This window comes from Ischnura elegans, chromosome 1, assembly GCF_921293095.1.
Source record: "Ischnura elegans chromosome 1, ioIscEleg1.1, whole genome shotgun sequence".
Lineage (NCBI taxonomy): Eukaryota > Metazoa > Arthropoda > Insecta > Odonata > Coenagrionidae > Ischnura > Ischnura elegans.
The window spans coordinates 117971183-117990172 of NC_060246.1; the positions used below are offsets into that span (position 1 = coordinate 117971183).

Genomic DNA, 18990 nt, shown 5'->3' on the forward strand with positions numbered 1-18990 from the left:
GAGACTTTGGCGTACTACTGATGTTTAGGGGTCTCCTGGCAACTCAGCCACAATGGGAGCACCAGGCCTCTCCTCGGGGTCAACTGGTTTGACCTCCCCTACATCATCACAACCAGCCAATATCCAAGGCAAATCGTCCAAGTCTAGGCGAAGCTTAATAAAGGTTTGCTTATGCATTACTTATGTAATATTTGTAATTATTATTTAATTACATTAATGTCAGTAGCCATCATGCATCTGCAGTAAAATCCTATTTTTTGCTGTATCTTACACAAAAATACAACTTTTATGCAAAGAGTGTGTTTTTTTCAGCTAGGTGATTTCACTATTGTCGTGAGTGAATTACGGTGAACTCTGCCTTTATTTATTCATTTTTGTTCAACAGGACCTTCGTGTATCAGAGCTGAACACAGCACTTTGTTGATAAAAAGTCATTGATTCCAGGATGTAGATTCCTTGGAATTAATGATCTCAAGCAATAAGTGGTTGCTATAATTATTGATAGGCGATACTTACAGTAAAACCTCTATTTAATGAATTAGATGGGACCAATAAATAAGTGATTTTCGTGCAGGTGTTCGCTAAAAGAAGGTATGAAATGCAGACAGCATTTTAAGATGGTGAGCAAAAAGGCTGTATAAATTGAGGGTGCTGCTCCCAACTTTAGCTGAAGTGCACTCTTAGGGTGATTTTTGAAGAAGTGTCAAATTTTGATGCTAAAAGCAAGGAAAACATATTTTATGACAATGGTGTATGATTCTGGGCTTTTTTCCAAGTTCAAACTATGTATTTCTCATACAAGAGACGACCACATACCTTGTTAAACCTTTTTCAATGCTATAATTTTTATGGCATTTGAAATGCTCAACGATTCTTGGAATTGGTAGTGGTTTCATTAAATATGCCATATTTAAGCTGTAATTAATTCTTTTTCATTCATTACATTTAACATGCCTTACATTATTAAAAAATTACTGCTCCATATCTCGTAGGTGTGTAGGTTTAGTGGTCAGCGCTGCCCAGTTTCAATTAAATTTCAACTGCAGCAAGCCTAGGCAGGAGGAGAAATTTTTATTGTTGTAATGGCTTTTAGTTATTTAAGTAGTCTTTACCGAACGTGGAGATAGGAAGATCAGGTGATTTTTAGTGATTTCAACATATTGAAAAGATGAGACAAAATTATCTTGTTACAATCCATTTTCGAGTGTATGTCTGCATGCTTAATATTTAAACTCAACGTTTCGTTCCTCCTGCTGGGAACGCCGTCAGGAGACTGAAGATGTAAATATATTTCTCTTGTATCGTTGGAATACTGGTACATTGTTGTCCAGGGTTTAAAAAAGTACATAAAAATAAAATTAAATAAAAACAATTTCTTTAAAACAGAAAGTAACTCAACTGTGGGAAATATGCACTAAATTTGTTGAAAATTACGGTAAAGTAGAAGAAGAGAAGAGAAGCAGAGCTGAAAAGCATTGACTTCATTCTAGCTTATTGTTGTTTGTAGGCTTTGTTGATTGAAAGGCATCCCTTGGTGTCTTTAGAGGGGAGCTATTTGTGGTACTTTCAGGCTTGGAATGCTTTGAAGGATACTCGACCTCTTTCCTCGAACTCTTGACCTCTGTCAAGCCCCTCTCAGCAGAGGTTGTCCATTTCCCGCTCTGTGTTTACCCAGTCACCTTTCACCAAAGGCTGGGTAGTATGTACTACACAGTTCCCTTCGAGATTCACTTGCTTGTCCTATCCAAGGTCAACCTCCACTTAGGAACCCTAGGATGGGACAGGATGTTTCTCCCTGTAGTGAAAGAACGTATTCTTCCCACTTTGAATGTCATCAAAAAACAAATTTCCGCAGTGAAACTATTGGTGCTTTGGATTTAGGATATAGAAAACTATCCCATTTGGAAATTGTTTGTTGCAAGGATATTTTTATGCGTGTTTGAAGGGAATAACAGCAGTAGTTTAAACTATGAAGTAGAGAATTTGCTTGCTCAGAATGAAAAAAAGAGAGATTTAATCTCATTTACAGGAAAAAATAACCAAACAGTAACATATCCAGCCAGGGATTTGTGGCTCTTACTTCCGTACTCAATAAAAATCCATAGTTCCCTGTTCATTTTATCTTTGCGGGTGAGCTGGTGTGGCTTAAGCAAGTGGGGGTGAGGGAAGGGAAAGTTTCTCGATGCATGACTTTCCCTTTGCCAATCAGCAAACAGCAGGCGTGGCCTCAGTCAGTCGCTCTCAGACCTTCATCGAATTAACATTGTGAATCTGCCCATGGAGCAGTGATGCCAAACCTTATGCGTTCTCCTTGTGAGTCTTCAAGTATGCCTTTCACCAATGATGCCTCATTCAGCATGGTTGCTGACAATGTCATGGGCTTGAAAGGATTATCCTCAATACCTTCCAAATGAGTTGGTATATTGTCTCAGCACCGATGTTTTTAGTGACAAACTAGGGCGGCAGTGTACCTTTGGCAATATTAGGTTCGCTCCTCCTCTCTCTCCGTACTATCCCTCCCATTAGCGAAGCCCTTAGAGAGTGTCACGGCACTGTGGCTAGTCCCTCTATACTTAATTTCGTCTAGAGCGAACACCACATTGTGCTCGAAGTTTGGGCTTTGCTCTCTGGCTGTGGTGCCGTGCGCACGATTTGAACTACTTGTCGCATAATATGCTCAGCAGTCTATACCACCTTGTCTGGTGTAGTCCACAAATTTCCACTGGGGAAAATGAGGCCTTGGTAGCTTAACTGGCTAAAGCACTCAGCTAGAAATCGAGGGATCTAGGTTCAAATCCTGGTCAAGGCGAATGATTTTTCTCAGTGAGTCAAGAAATAATTATTCCAGTGGATATTTCCTGGACGGGAAAAGATTTATCTGCAGGAGTTATTTTAAAAAGATCAGTGCAACCCATGAAAACTCTGTAAAGGTTTTATTTTTATTCAGCTTCTTATCCTTTGTATTACTCATGAAAGAAAAGGTGATGCCAATCTTTATTTCTCTTGAATAGTTCACCACTCTCAAACCTCAGGCACTTCCCTCGACACTTGCCCATCAAGATTCTCTAATCCATTCGTATTGCTTTTACGAAATATCCATTGCTTGGCCAATATTCTTAAAATTCTAATGCGGCAAAGCTTCATGATTTGTAGTACAGCAAAAATTTAATTCCTGTTGTGCAAACATCAAGCTTCTTAAAAACATTTTTTTAATACTTTTGGGACTGTGGCTTACTGTCCATTTCAAAAGTATAGATACCAGAGTTAGAAAGGCTGTAGTGAAGTAATGGCTGGTTTTATTTCAACGTAATTTGCATCGAAATAATTGTAATTATACTATGTATTTGTGGAAACTTGATCATGAAAATGTGTAATTAGTATTTCGAAGGTACATTTATTCATAAACCGTAATGAGAAAGAGTACAATTTTTCTGGCTCTTTCTGTGCGATCGTGTAATTTGCACCCTCATGAAGCCATAGTTAACCATTCCGTGAATATGAAGTTAATGCAAATGGTGGATCTTGCTTTTGTTAGTTAAATCCCAAAATTTGAATCCTGAGGTATGATTTAAACAATAGTTACTGTTAAGTATGTGTAATAACTTTTTCTTAGAAACTAGAAGTCAGTAAAAATGAGTGTTGGACTATTGCAAGCATCTCAACATTATTCATGTGATCTCATCGTGAATTTGATTGTGGAAAGAGTATTTACTGAATGCTGGATTTGGATTATTTTAAATTTTTTGCTCACCCAATGCCAGCCGGCTAAGCAGGTGGCTATCAAAAAGCAGGTACTTTTTTTGTTCTTAGTTTATAAACATACCTTCAAAATACTAATTCCACATTTTTATTGGCAACATTTGACCCATAATATAATTACTTTTGTTTTGATCCAAATTGCATTTTAATCAAACCAGCTGTTACTTCATTACAGCCTTTCAAACTCTGGTATATGTACTTTTGAAATGGACTGTAGGTTTGTAATTTTTCAGCCTAAAAAAATTGTTGATATCACCTCTTTTATCATTTGTTACGATACCCCTTAGGTTGGGATCATGACTCCAATTGGTTTCAATGAAAACTTTGTTATGACATATGTATGCAGTTTGTATCAACAAGGGTCTCCTGTATTAGAATATTTGAGTGGTCCAGCTATAAAATTTATACATCAACTTTTTCAAAAATACAGCTATTGTGTTTAGCTTATCTTCAGAAATGCACTCCTTTGTTAGGATGTAAAAGAGCAGTTTGAGTAAGTTACTTTCCTCAAAATGACATTGGTCTGAAAAGTGCTAAAAAATAGGATTTTACTGATGAATACATTTATTAGTAGCTAAGCTTATCATTAATGATTGTGTGCATGCATTAAATATTAGTTCTTAAAGTGCATGATTTTGTAGTATTTAATGGTTTAAACTTTTCCAGCTTCTTAGTAGGTGTTTTTTTTTATAATTCTACCCTGGTGCTTCCACCTTACATGCTTATCTGGTATTAGGTATGTGTATGGAAGAAACACAAAAGATTTATTTCAGTGATCTTAGGAATTTAGGAAGATATGGATATCCATCTCAAATGAAGTCATGAGACAGGAACCATGGGATGAATCTAGCATGTGATACATTAGGTTGTTTTTCAGCTGTTATTTTAAAAACTGATGAACTCAGAAAAACGATGGCATATAGTTCTTTTCAAGAATTGAATTTTTAAGTATTAAAGATGATGTGTAAAATGCTCTTGAGATTGAAATCATGTTTTGTCATCATAGGCAAAAGTACAAACAGAAGGTCAGACAAAGGGATTGAATGCAAAACTTTATATCCAGCTGAGTTGAGGAGCTGAAATAATAGCCAAAAACACATGGTGAAAATATCACAATAATGGGGAATCAAATCATGAACCCTCCACCAAGTGGGCATATGATCATATCACTATTTTATTAAATTATGAATGAATGTCAGTGCTTGGGTATAGGGCTAAAAAAATTCTCCACGGTTGTTGCTCCTTTAATCATCCTTGGGAAGTCTCTGCAGTCTGCTACCACCCACCAACTTAGGGAAAGCATTAGATCAGGAAATGAAAGAAAGGCACATGCACTGGAAATTTGGAAGAGAAACCTCGAGAATGATACCTTCAGTTAATAAACCTTTTATTGGAATAAATCCTAAATTTCTTGAAGTCTGAACCCAATGGGGAACATGCGCAATTTTGTAACAGCACTATGATTTAAAGGTTCCTACCTCAAATCCCTTGCTGAAAATTTTTCGGATGATTAATTTTTTTAAGCTGAGATATGAGTCTTTCAATATTACTATTCTTATTCTGATTGAAAATGCGACGGCATCAGAGCACCGGTGCATGACGTTACAGCATATCATCCACTGATGACAGACCGAGGAAGTGGTTAGAAAATTGGTTGATGTAGGGGCATAAAAAATTAGGCGTAAATATGAGGCTTTTGAGGAGGTATAGATGACCATAAAATTTGCATTATGTCAACGCAAAACCTATAATAAACCTATGATAATATAAACCTATAATATAAAACCATGGCTCTTTTTTGTAGAGGGTCTCGATTCAAAAAAAGGAACTCGAGTAAATACAGGGTAACTAGTTCTTGAAACTCATTTCTATATCAATCGACTACTTTTTTAATAATAGTTGAGCGATCATTTGGCTCTCAACACAGGTCGATTGGGGAAAACTATCTATTTTCCGCATGTTAAGGTACTAAGTAAATACATAAGATAGATTTTCAGCCTGCAATGGATCTATTAAATCTCACTGGGCAATAAATAAGTACCGTATTTCTCCGAATATAGTCCCCCTCTGAATATTGTCCCCCCCTTTACTTTTATCTAGGGCATTTTTGGAAAAAAGGGGGGACTATATTCAGACATATACAGTAAATGTTATAAACATTCATAATATCATTTTTATTGATTGCATAATTTTTACCTGCTTGCTTCTACTCCAGGCATTGTGGTAGTGAAGAAGCAATCACTGTTTGTCAGTAAATCAGCTAGCAAAGGAAGTTGACCAAAGGTAAACTGTCATATTGTGACTTATTAAATCCCTCTTAAGTCAATTTGTCCTCTAAAGAATTACTACAAAGCTTGACGATGATTATTTACTTCCGATTTCTTTCAATCAAGGCTCTTATCCCTTAGCGAAGTGAATGTTGTACCATGCGATGACGTCAGAAGGCGTTTCAGGTTGCGTGACTTCAAGCAATATTTCAGAACTTTTAATCATCATTTAATGATGTTTGTCGAGTACTAGGAGAGGTTTGGCTTATGTATTTTGACATATGAGAAAATTGTCTATTCAAAAAGACTTAGTAGCATGATGAACAAATTCCATGCATGTTCCCATAGGTTCTGGATCACCTCAAAATTCATGTGTAATGGAAGCAAAGTTAAATGAGTGCTCGCTATGCCTCACACGGACTCATTAAATTGAGTTCTTGTTATATACAAAGGTGATGGATTAAGCCTCTCAATTATGGTAATAATCTTTGTTTTCCATTCCTTGTCTTTAGTCTATGTACATACTGTTTGAAACAGCAGAAGACTCATTTTCGTGTATTATTGCGTAGTTATCAATCAGCTATTCAATGATCATCAAAACTAATCTTGCGGTAAAATTTAATCAACAATTTTTCCCTCATTCCTAAGCATAATCTTATATTTAATGCTTGAACATGCCATTTCCAACGTGTATATGTCATTCAAATGTCTGGAAATTTTCAGAAATTGTCTGAAAAACCTGGAAAAGTCATTAAAAATCAGGCTGATGTTTAAGTAGCCAGTGATAAGTGATTGTGCACTGCGCTAACTTGGACCCTTAGGAAGGATGATTGAGGTAAGCTTAAAGCATTGATGTGAATATGGGGGAGGATGGAGAAGTGAGGTGGACCAAGAGGAAAATGAATAAGGAAGGGTCCAACTTGGTGGGAGATAAGAGATTGCTGCATGAAATTAAGAAGCCAAAGATGTGGATGTATCAGGTACTGAAGGGTTAGGGAATGGAGAAAAACATGATCAGGGAATAGATGTTGGGTGAATGGGGAGTGGTGGGAAGTTTGAGAGTTTAGGTTTTATGGATACCGGAAAGATAAGGAGGAAGTTTCTTCTACTGAAGTGAAGAATTATTATCATAGATTGGAAGCCCTTGCTTGTTAAAACTAATTAGGCTTACAACTACTACCTACCCTTAATAGTAGATTGCCTTTGTGCTCTTTTTTGGCTAATAATTATAGAATTTTAAGTATATTGTTTGAATTGCATGCTTGAGTTACTTATTTATGTGTTGACGTTATGCCCATATTTGATAAAACTGCATTTTTATGGAATCTGGGCTCTTCAATGATAAAACAATTCTGGTTGCTTGAAATCTAAATACAGTAGACTCCCAATTATCCGGTCTAATGATGGGGAGTGACGGCACGAACAATCGGAAAACACGGATAACCCAAACTGTCACTTAAATGTCTTGCAATGTTCATAATTTACATAAAACAAACAATATATTATTATTTATGCAGTTATTCTGTTATTTTAGAGTGCCTAATGAGAGCTTTCTTTGCCAGCTCGCGATCTTTTTAGTGGTGATAACATGGTTGTTCTCATATTATTAATGCTCCATGTGAGGCCTGGTTTCGAAAACCACACATCCGTGGCTGTGTGATCGCGGATACAGAAAAGTGGTTTGCACAAATACTTCAAAACCATTGCTCGACGTCGGAAACAATGCTGTCAGGCACCTTGCCACGCAGTCCCATCTCGTACAAGTTGCCCGGGTTGCAACTGCTGCCGGATGTGTATCCGTGTGTGGCCACGCACGCAATCACGGAGTGTGGTCACGCACTGCGAGGCTTGCAAAGCACGAACACGGTGCTCCCGTGAATGCAGCTAGCGCGTGATTGCTTCCATTTTATGAAGGGGATTCTGAATGAAATGATAATGTGGTGTATCCTGGCATTAATGCAGTAATTCCGATGATTTTGTGTCCGATTTTATTTTTTTTATAAAGATCGCGGAAATAATTGAGCAAGAGTGAAAATCATGCACGGATAATCCACTACCCTGATAAACCGCAGCCGGATAATCGGGAGTCTGCTGTATTCGGTATTTTGAAATAATTTCCTCTACTATGTTATGCATAGTTTTTGTGCTTAAAATGCAATATCGAATTCTTTTTAGGAGTTTCGGTCCCCACCTCCTGAAAGTCTGAGTGAATCTGACTCAAGAATATCTGAATCGAGCACTCCAGGCAGCTCTGGAAGTTATCCAACTGCTAGTGGATCTGCAGGTGGCCTCGGAGGTTCAACGCTGGAACCAGTGGCTTTCAATGGACAGTATCGGGAACTTGTCCGGCTTGTAAATTTGCAAAGGGAGAAACTATCTGCTCAACAAGCTGAACTTACAAAGGTATTCATGCTAGTTTCTCAAATATATATCAAATTACAACAACAATTTTTTTGTGTTTAACAGTTTGTTGGCAACAATGAAAATTGTTCCAAACCGAGATGTTGATGACAATTCTGCTCAAATTCATATTGTAGATTTCCTGAAAATGACTCAGAAATTCATTATTTACCTCATGCATGTGATTAAAACACATTCTGGGTAGGATGCTCAGTTCTTTTGCTGAACTTTCTTGCACTATGATCATTTTATTTGGGGTATCCAAGGGCATAACCTGAAATTTGAAGCCATTAACCTTCAGTCCGTATCTAAATTTTCAACCCACTCTCTATCTCCCTCCTGCTGTAAAAAAATATGAAAAAAATATTGCTATTACAACCGTTATTTTTTTATATCCAGCTGAGTGATTTTATCTTTTTCAGTTTGATGCTGAAATTGTTTTCTGGGAAGGTAAAAGCAGAGAACAACAGCGTCAGGCTGAGTATGTGGCACGTGAACTTTCTCGCCTTGAAGGAGCCAGCAGAGCTGCAGAAGAGCAGGTATTTAACATCATAATTGTAGCCATTGGGTCTTGGCTCACTATGTTACATATAATAGACTCACTGTTTTATTGAGTATCAACAGAATAGAAGTAACATGCTTTTGTGCTTTTAATTTAAGACTAGTTAAAGGTGTTCGTGCATGGAATGAGTTTTTGTTTTATAAAATCAACAGATTTAGGCGTTACTTGGTGGAACGATGAGATATTCATGGTTAAATAAAAACACAGTACTATTCCACAACTTTATATTTTTGCAGTCTACTAGTTTCAACGTTACAACGTCATTATCAAGACTCAAGAGTCTTGATAATGACGTTGTAACGTTGAAACTAGTAGACTGCAAAAATATAAAGTTGTGGAATAGTACTGTGTTTTTATTTAACCATGAGTTTTTGTTTTGTTATTAGAGTTCTCTTTTATGCTTGCCCTTTCTTTGAATCTCAAGTTAAAACTTTCATGGCCAGTCCTTATGAAATATGGCTTTTACAATAATTCAGAGAGAGCTCAAATGCACACTGTCCCCAGTTACCAAAATTGAAAACCTTGTGTTCATCAAACCCCTTGACTAAAGTAAAATAAATATAATAGGTAATTCGGAATTTATATGCCCTCCACCATGTTCTGCTGTGCTGCCAGTTGCCAGAATGCGGAAATGCTAATTAATGATAATACTTACATTTTTTTTATAGGGAAAGAGTGTGTGCTTCAAAAAGTAAAACAAAACTGGGTTATGCAAACACGGAAGAGTCTAAATATATTTTTATTAATGTTGGCAAGAGTTCGTCTTTCATTCTGCAAGTTGGGGCCGTTTTTTTACAGAGCTTTCTTGCTTATTTACATCTTTAGTGAAATTATTTTCATTCACTTCTTGTGGTTTTTCATTAAAATTTGCCATTAATTCCAATAATAAGAGTTCCCTCTTGGAAATGAGGGTCAAAAACCAAGAGCTGATGGGGGACAAGGGGACCAGTACTGAGAATCGATAAAATTTAAGAGCCGACCTTTCCTTTGTTAAATTCATATCCAACTTAATTTGTTTTTCATATGAACATGGAAGTAAGTTATTTGGGATTTGATCTTTTTCTATGAAGTTCTTAATTTCCTCTTTCTTTCAGAATCCCTACTGCATTGTTCCCTGCTAGGATGATAACATATTTTTCTGCCTTGTATTGTCAGTAGAAACCAGAAAATCATTATGTACTAAAATTCAATGTTGTCATATCTTCTACCTCAAATTAATATGTAATTTTTAAAGTCTGTGGTACTAGTAATGGTATTTTTTTATGTTATTATTTTATGTTATTATTTTATGTTGATTATCTTCTCAAAGCCGATTTACAACATATTTGAACTGGCATATGATATGGTTTTAATACATTTTTGGCTGGTTTTTTAGGTTTTACTAAATATTCTTAGTTTGATGAGTATTTTTTAATACCATTCACTTTCATTATATGAATTAATGCTTACATTTCTTTCAGTTGAGAGCTCTTGGTGGTGTTGAAGAGGAAGCTGAATTAGCTCGACAGCAGGGTAAAACTCTCCGATCCGAGATAACTCTTCTTCGATCAAAGTTGGCCAATTGTGAAACAGAGCTTCTACAATGTAAAAATAAAATTCGGTAAGTACTGCTAATATATGTAATATAAATGTAATCTTTTAATGTAAATCTTAAATGTAATCTGTAAATATATGTAATCTTTTTCTGTAATCATCAAGCGATGGTGTATGATAATGATAAATCAACAAATTCAATGATAATGTGGGCTGGTAAATTTAATGTATTATATTTAAATCTCCATTAATCATTTATCGAGGGTTAAGACATATTCTTAGCCCTTTTACGACAATATTTCGTTGAAGTTGATAAAAATTTTATCCTTGGCCTCAATGGTTATTCTATCATCTTCTTCGTTGCATTTCCTCATTTAGTGTAAGAGATGATCTATAGACAGTCCTCTACTTTTCTCTATTACGTGCTCCTAAAAATGTGTGCATAAGTCAAACAACTGAGTTTAGTGTTCTTTTTGGGGTTTTGTTCTCAAGAAGTGAAAGATTCAAGTAGTTCCTAGCATCATTCTTCAGTCCTGATGATTGGTTTGGTTTTTAATCGGTTTTCAATTTTTCGGTTTCCTTTTCATTCTTTAATTTTCAAAAGCTATTAACAACTTTCATTAACTTCATTATAGTGAGAATTACCGAAGATAACCGATTAAATTGTCTCAAAAGTAATTGGATCCATAGCATCTCTAAATTTGCTTAAGTATTAAGGAGAAATTATGACACAGTAGAAGTCTCCATCATAATGAGTCCGATGGTCCCTGGAAAATCTAATATACAATACAAACTCACTATAGCCAATGTTCAGCTAAAATCTCTTCTTTATCCACTCTTGATGGCAGGAAAAGTAAAAAATTTGCCTTACTTATGCATTTCTATTTATCCAGAAGCAACTGCCATTTTCCCATGTGAAAGCACACGCACTCACGACTTCCTCAGCGCACAATGTGCACATTGGAGTCATGTGCAGTGGGAGTCGGACTTCATGCACACATGACTCCTTTCGTGCACACTGTGCGCTGGAATTGTGTGAGGCGAAGTCACTCCCGGTGCCCATAACTCCCTCAGCACACACTGAGGGTGTTGGAGTCATGAGCGGTGGAAGTCGGACTCCATGTGCACACGACTCCTTCCACGGACATATTCCGTGTGAGGCTCATCACACGTTTGGCAGGTCAAAGCTTTTCGCGGGTAGCCCACCTTTTCACGCCGCTTGAAAGATTCTCCTAATTCATTTTCTAGGTATTACTCTAAAGAATCTCGTATGACCCTTATCGTAATTCTCTCTCCTGCATGTTCCATGCATCGTGAAAGAAAAATGGTGGAAGATGCTCATGTAAAAGTTTTTGGCAAAGGCAAATTAATGAAAATAATGCAAGACAAAAATGAAAATTTGTTCTAACACAAACAACTAAGATTAACTGAGGAAATTAATTGCGAATTGTTAACATGATCATGTAGTTTCGGAGAGAAAATTTTGTTACTACAGAATTTTTTAAATTGCCGTCATCTCTAAGCACGAGACGGAATTCATTTTCTGTCTTCCATGAAAGATATAACGTATTGACAGAAATGGTTCCTCAGTTATATCTCCTGTTAAATATTGTGACTTTACAATACTTGATTGATTTGAAATCAATTTTTCAATATGTGATCTTAGAAATGTTGCATTTTAAATGTTCGTTCAGAAATTCCCCCTCACCACCTTCCCCTCTTCCCCTTTCTTCCACTCCTCTCTTCCCCCCTCCACTCAACCCAGAGGCACTTTGCTGAGTCTACCTGTGCCAGCGGCTCTCTGGAGTGTGCTGAGCAGTGAGGCAGCTTCACAAAAAGAGTTGTTTATGCCAGGGTCTCCAATTTACTAGGCCACGAGGGTCACACGCCAAGTTCCGAATCGCATGTGGGCCGGATAGCAAATTTGCCGATGACTGAAGTATTCGATTCCAACATCTACTGAAGTATCCAGTGGCGTATTTCTTATTTACGAACAGTTGAAGGCGACTTTGATGTGTAGCACAGCGCTGCAATGCTCCTTGCGGCGTCTCACAGAGTTAAACTAGCAAGAATCGGGCGCTACTTGAAACGAGTGCCCGGGCCAGATGAAAGCCCTCTACGGGCCGGATGAAAGCCCTCTGCGGGCTGTATTTTGGAGACCCCTGGTTTATGCCATTACTAGTTTATTAGTAATTATTCTATTACAATGTTAACTTCTTAATTTTCATTTGGTCGTATGTATTATACTTTTCAACAATGCCTTTTCATTTGATGTTTGATAAATTATAATTCTAACTTCATTATTGGCAATTTTTCTCTTACATAATGCTCATCGGCAATTCCTTTTTTAGCCTCTTAGTGGATGAAGTGAGGAGAAGAGAGAAAAGAGAACTGAGTGTTGCTGAGGAGGGTGATGGCAGTGCCAAAATGGACACAGGGACAGGATTGGCTGACTCAGAGGGTCCATCACTGATAAGGGAAGTGGAACGGCTTCAAGCTGAAGTGGAATCAGCCCGGCAAGGGGCTGAAGCTGGCTCCAGGGCAATGGAGCACCTTCAGAGAGAGGTAGGGAGCTGAGCTATTTATGCATATATTTATGCATATTTGAGATAATGCAAAATCAGGGTTATGGCAGACCAGGGTAGTCTGTGAAAAGTGTGGTTGAAATTGAAGTTTAAAAAATAGAAATGGGTCCGAGAAGTCATGCAGTAGCCTGGGAATCTCACCCATGGCATAAAGGAAAATTTACGTCATTAAATCCTGATCAAAAGAAGTTTCTCACTATTGGATGGCCAAGTGCTTGCATATTTGATGAGGAAAGACAGGGTAACTTGGACTTTGGAAAGATGTGGTAACTTTGCCTTAGGAAAGGCACTTTTTCTGACTAAATTAATCATCAAAGTAAATTAAGTATATGTTTTGTCTGTCATTGTAAATAGGTTTTTTCCTCCTACTTTAAATCTCATTCTATGTTTCAATGTAAATTTCACCTCTTATTTAGGCTTCTATTTGACTGAAACTTAATTTATATACAGTTGGATCCGGATTTAATGTCTTCGCATTTAAAGTTTTTCCGCATTTAGCGTTTATTTTTTTGGGTCCATTCCCTATCAGGACAATGTAAAAATTATCCGTATTTAGTGTTTCCACATTTTGCATTCTTCTGCATTTATGGTCATAGAAATTTTTCCCGCACAAGATTTTTTTGCCTGATTTAACGTTTTTCATGACAGTTCATGCAAATGATTGTCCAAATCTCCGAATTTCTGCTCATCAACAAGAAGAGTCTCATGAAAGTTTACCAAGAGTCAATAGAATCTACCGGGGAACGCTTCTTCAACTGCTATCTTCCGCGAATGCAGCGCTGGGACCTTCAACTCGCAAGCTGGGTGATTTGTCTTCTCGTAATGTTTCGCTCCCCTTCTGATCCAAACACCAGGCACTTTTTGTATCAGATCCGATCTAATGGAGCTAAGTCATCCCTTAATAACCTCAAACTACCTTATCCTTCACTTATTGAACTTGACTTCGATCATACGTGACGATTGATGACACGAGTTATCCTCCGAGGGCCGCTACAATAATGGTTTTCTCGTAATGTTTTCAATTGATGGCTTATGCTCCTTTCAACTCTACTCTCGGGTAGGCCATTTTTAGCCCAATAATTTTCCAGCTGGCTACTTTCTCTTTTCAAAAGAGGAGGCCCAATATCATTTGCACAGTTCACTAGAAGATTCTTTCTATAATCCATTCCAAGGTCAGTTTCCAAATTTGGTCGGATTTGGTCTCCAATAAAAATCATAATTTTAGAAATTCAAATTTTGATTTGTCCACCATTACATGAAAGCATGTTTCTTAAGAAAAGGTAAATATTTTATCTATGGCTGAGAGAAAACTTTGATAGAAAATTTGTTGAATTGTGTAATCAAATTTGCTGGACATAGTAGATATTGGTAGGTGAAATTTTGGAATTCATGAGGCTGATTTGATAAGTGATAGCTAGGAACGTAGGCTTTTGCAGTGAGATGCATTGTTGTCAACGGCTTTCGGTAGCAGCTGCGTTTTGCACTTTGTCAAGCTTTGGCGAGACAAAGTGCAACACGCAGCTGCTCCCGAAACCCATGACAACAATTGATGAGTGATAGTAAAATAATGACTGCCACAAAGGAATTTGTATGAAATATGTACGGAGATAATTTGGTGCTGAAATCTACTTCAAAGCCTTTTTATAAAGCAGAGGCAACTTTTTGGGGTGAATATAGGAGGCAGTGTGAATTTGGAAAAACTTGTTATTTTCAATAAATTGTACAGTAGACTCTCGTTATTAGGAAGTTCACAGGACAGAAAAGCCTGAGGTTTGCAATAATGAAGTTCATAAGAACGTTTCTTTAAGGATTCATCGAAAGAACAAAAAATTCTTTGTCAAGAATTTTTGTCTCTTCAACCTCTTATAATCTTCAGAGTTAAGTGTATAATAAACATGATTAAATTATGCATAAGTCCTCGGTATATGAGGAAGATGCGTTCCGAAACCTTGCTTCTAAGTTGATAAACCTATACAAGGCATCGAGGAGAGTGGTTATCCTTCAGAATGCCACGCTGCATCACATTCGTGCATTAACTCACGATTGTGATGAACTGAGCTTGCAACGTAGCCGGAGCCGAAAAAAATCACTGTCCGCGGGAAGAAGGAATGGGCGAAACGCTGAACAGTTCCGGACTTCACGCCGGATTAAATGATACTATGTATTATGCCCAAAGTGGAAGTTCCTCTACGCCACGTCGTGTCGCATCGGCTTACTCCGAAGGCGCCAAATTTGAAATTTCGGGTGCGCTTGAATTTTTTGAATCTTCGTATCTCTGAAAGTTCGTAAATCCAATGTGCGTAGGGAGGGGACTAACTGTACGACCAATTTACAAGCGTTAATCAGTGGGTCATGAAGCTTATTAGATGATGTGATGTGCATATCGAAGTATCTCCTACTGAAGAAAGAACCAAAGTTGACACTCTTGGGCACAGTACAAGAAGAAAACTTAAACGTAGATCAATGATGATAATGTAGCGCAGTGTATATCCACCTAAATGTCGTTACTTTTTCTTGGAACTATGTAATTAAGTTCATTTTGCAGTGCTGGGACCGGGACTGAGGTTTGTAATTTTGTAATACCGAAAATTTCGTGATAACATTTTTTATACTATAGATTGGATAGGCCTTTTCGTCGGAACCAACGAATTACTTCGTAATAACGAGAACTTTGTAATAACGTTGTTTGTATTAATGAGTCTCTACTGTATTAAAATACTAAATTTTACTTAGCATTAAGCTAATATGATTGACCCTGCTGTGGGCATTTGAATAATTGTGGGAAATACCATGTGTATTCTCACAGACACCAGTTGCTGTTTCAAGTCTTACAATAGACTCCTGATATTTCATTTATGGCTTTTACTCAGAAACTCTTCAGGATTTGCATACCGTTATGAAGCACTTAGTTATTTTATTACTCTTTTTTTCAAACAGTTTGTATCATTTTCAATGTTGTCTCACATAACTTAACATGTTGCGTACAGATGGCGAGAATTCTCGTCATTTTTTTCCCGAACGTTCCGGAGGGATGATGAAGATTCTCGTCAGTTAGGCGCATCAACCTAAACAATATTTAAGCGCACTATACGTATTCGTTAGTATGCTTTCAGTTGTTGTTTGTTATGCATAATGAATTGATGCATAGTAACGTTTGATTGGGTAAAGTTATATTCTAAACATTAGCTTTTTAACCTAAGGCATTACACCCTAATAGGCACACATTTCCCAGAATCAGCATTCCTAGGAATTTAAGTACCCGGGTATGCAACGTGTTAGTAAGTATGTATTAGGGGATATCTAACTCTCCACTTCATTGTGGTAATGATGCCTCGATATCATAAATCTAAATGGTGAGTTGAATTTTGTACAAGAGACTGTGTATCTCTTTGGTATTTAATGGTGTGCATCCTGTTAAGGCTGGAAGTTTATGTTTGAAATTAGATTTGCATAACATGGATTCTTTCCAGGAAATCATTTTTACACTGTGGAGATGTTGTGAAATTTTTCCGTGTTGCATTTTATAGGTTACTGGTCTTGAAGCCACTATAGCTGAAAAGAAACAACAAGTAGAACGATTGGTGAGGGAATTAAAAGAAGCCAACTTACAAAGTCTTGCCATTGCTCCTCCAGATGAACTGCGGACACTTCTGGAAGGTAAGATTGCTCTTTCGTAAGGTTTGATTGATTGGTTCATTTGATAAATTTATTTTGAACTCTGATGCATCATTAAGTTGAAAATCATCTTTATCCACTTAAATGTTTGCAATGGACAAAAATTCATATGACCATGAATTAAAAGTACTTTTTTGGCTTTAAATGTTCCCTTGTACCGCAATTATTAGGTTCCCTTGAAAAGGGAAACAATTTTCTCTAAAGAAATATATTTGTCCTTACCCTTCCTTCGTCATTAACTACCTGTATCTAACATTCAACATTTAAAATTTTGTCATCAAGTATGATGATATGTACTCTTTCCAGAAGGGAAAAATTTATCACCTGTCTTTAAAAGTTTTGAGTTGACATCCCATTGACAATTTTCGGAAGTTTACCATTTATACTGGTGTCCATGCATGAGAGAACAATGAATTCTATAACAGCTGATCATGGAGGAACACATTATGGGGCTGTTTCTTCCTTCTGAGGGTCCGTAAAGGGGCGATGCCTGGCTCTTGACGTCCATGGTGTCAGAGAAAACTTGTGTAAATCAAAATGGAAATAAAAAAATCTCACTTCTGTTGATGGAGGCTTCCATAGAGTGTATGGCCAATTTATGTTGTCCAGTTGGCTGGTTGCCATACAATGGGAGTTGACAATAAGAGAGGCGTAGGAAGTTATCCCTCTTTTCGATGAAATTTTTTGCTAAGACAGGAATCCCTGACTCTTATTTACGGTGGTTTGGGAACATGACCTAAAGGATGAATGCGCCCCATAAAGGGATACCCTATGTTCTTTGAATACATTTGAGGCTTTCCATTATCAGAGAGTTGTTATAGGTTATGGTAATCAGAGAAAAGTCAAAGAATTTGAAGTGGGCGAAGGAAGTCAGTGAATCACATCCATGGTGTTAATCAAAATGGGAATCAAAAGAACCTCTGTGCTGTTGATGGATGCTTCTATGGAGTGGTGCAATTGGTGCAGTGAGGTTTCCTGGGTGTCCTCAGCATTGATTCATCTTTGTAATGACAGTTTTGCCAGCATTGCAGGCAGAATCTTCAGGTTTGAAGTGTTGGATGCAGGTTTTTGTCTGTCTTATATAGGCCTTGGTTTTGGCAAGGTGCATGCAGATTGGTTGGTTTGTAGAAGAGCCTCTTCCAGGCGTTGGAGAGCAAATAGATGTCCTCCCTGTTGATAGTAGATGTTTTGGCTATTTTGATAGCTTCTCTTATGGGTCAGGGATTGTAATCCTTCTCTCTAGTGATGAGTCTAGTATTTTCAAAGTTAACATTATGCGTTGGTCCTTCCCATGCATGCTTGGCGATGGCGGCCAACCAAACTGTCTATTCTTGGTGGCCCATTGGTGTTATTTCATTCTGCATTTCATGGCTCTTTGATGTTTGGACAATGTATAAGTCTCTGCAAGAGCACTAGTTTCTCTTTGTGTATTCCACTTTCGTATCTTAATGGGCATGTAGACTTGCATAGGAGGTCGGCTATCTTCAATACAAAGTTAAAGCATGTCACTATCTTGTTCCAACATTGGAAAAAGTCATGAGGACAGCTATTAGCTCTCCAATACCTGGAAGAGACATTTCTGCAGACTAACCAATCTAGGTACACCTGCCTGTTGCAAATCCAGCAAAACTATTGTCGTGAAGATTAATCAATGTGAAGGACTGCCTAGAAACCTAGCTGTACAAATCTCCGTGCTTTTGGCTGGCTGATGACTTGCGTCTTTGATCCAGAAAGATGGCGTAAATTTTTCTTTAGAAATTTGGACTTCACTGGTTCATTTTTTTGCCATAACTAAGTTATCATAGTAAATGAAATTAATGTGTTTTATGCATTCATTCCATGAATATTTTGAGTGTCCATTCATTGTTGACTCTATATTTTGACTTCTATTCAACTGCCACAAGTTACCGTTTATAATTTTGTCATTAATAAGTAATATGTTTGAAGAATTTTTGGACTTTGTTGACCTTTACTATTCAAAAATATTGTTTATGATCAAAAGGAGTGTATGAAAAAGTGAGGGGAAGATTTTGTCAGGAATATGTGAGGAAAAATTCGGAGAGTTTGAATTCAGTAATCTTGTAGCACCCCTGAAACATTACAGTCTTAAAGAAACTTACATCACACTACAGCACCCATTCTCTTTTGTTTGATTATTCATCTGTTGGATTATCCTTCTATGAGATCCTTATCTATACCATCAGTATAG

The 18990-nt window shown here is 37.2% G+C and overlaps 1 protein-coding gene across 5 annotated transcripts in view; it reads left to right on the forward strand.

Moving 5' to 3' along the window:
• The window catches only part of LOC124168745 (ras association domain-containing protein 8), a 65133-nt gene that overhangs the window by 20637 nt on the left and 25506 nt on the right, over nucleotides 1-18990 (forward strand). For 4 of the 5 annotated variants that reach the window (XM_046547015.1, XM_046547020.1, XM_046547046.1 and 1 more), the window contains 6 exons: nucleotides 29-163; nucleotides 8202-8429; nucleotides 8849-8965; nucleotides 10449-10588; nucleotides 12873-13086; nucleotides 16634-16763. In XM_046547015.1, coding sequence (XP_046402971.1) covers nucleotides 29-163; nucleotides 8202-8429; nucleotides 8849-8965; nucleotides 10449-10588; nucleotides 12873-13086; nucleotides 16634-16763 — 964 coding nt within the window. The remainder of the gene's footprint in view (nucleotides 1-28; nucleotides 164-8201; nucleotides 8430-8848; nucleotides 8966-10448; nucleotides 10589-12872; nucleotides 13087-16633; nucleotides 16764-18990) is intronic. The other variant, XM_046547037.1, reaches the window with a different exon arrangement.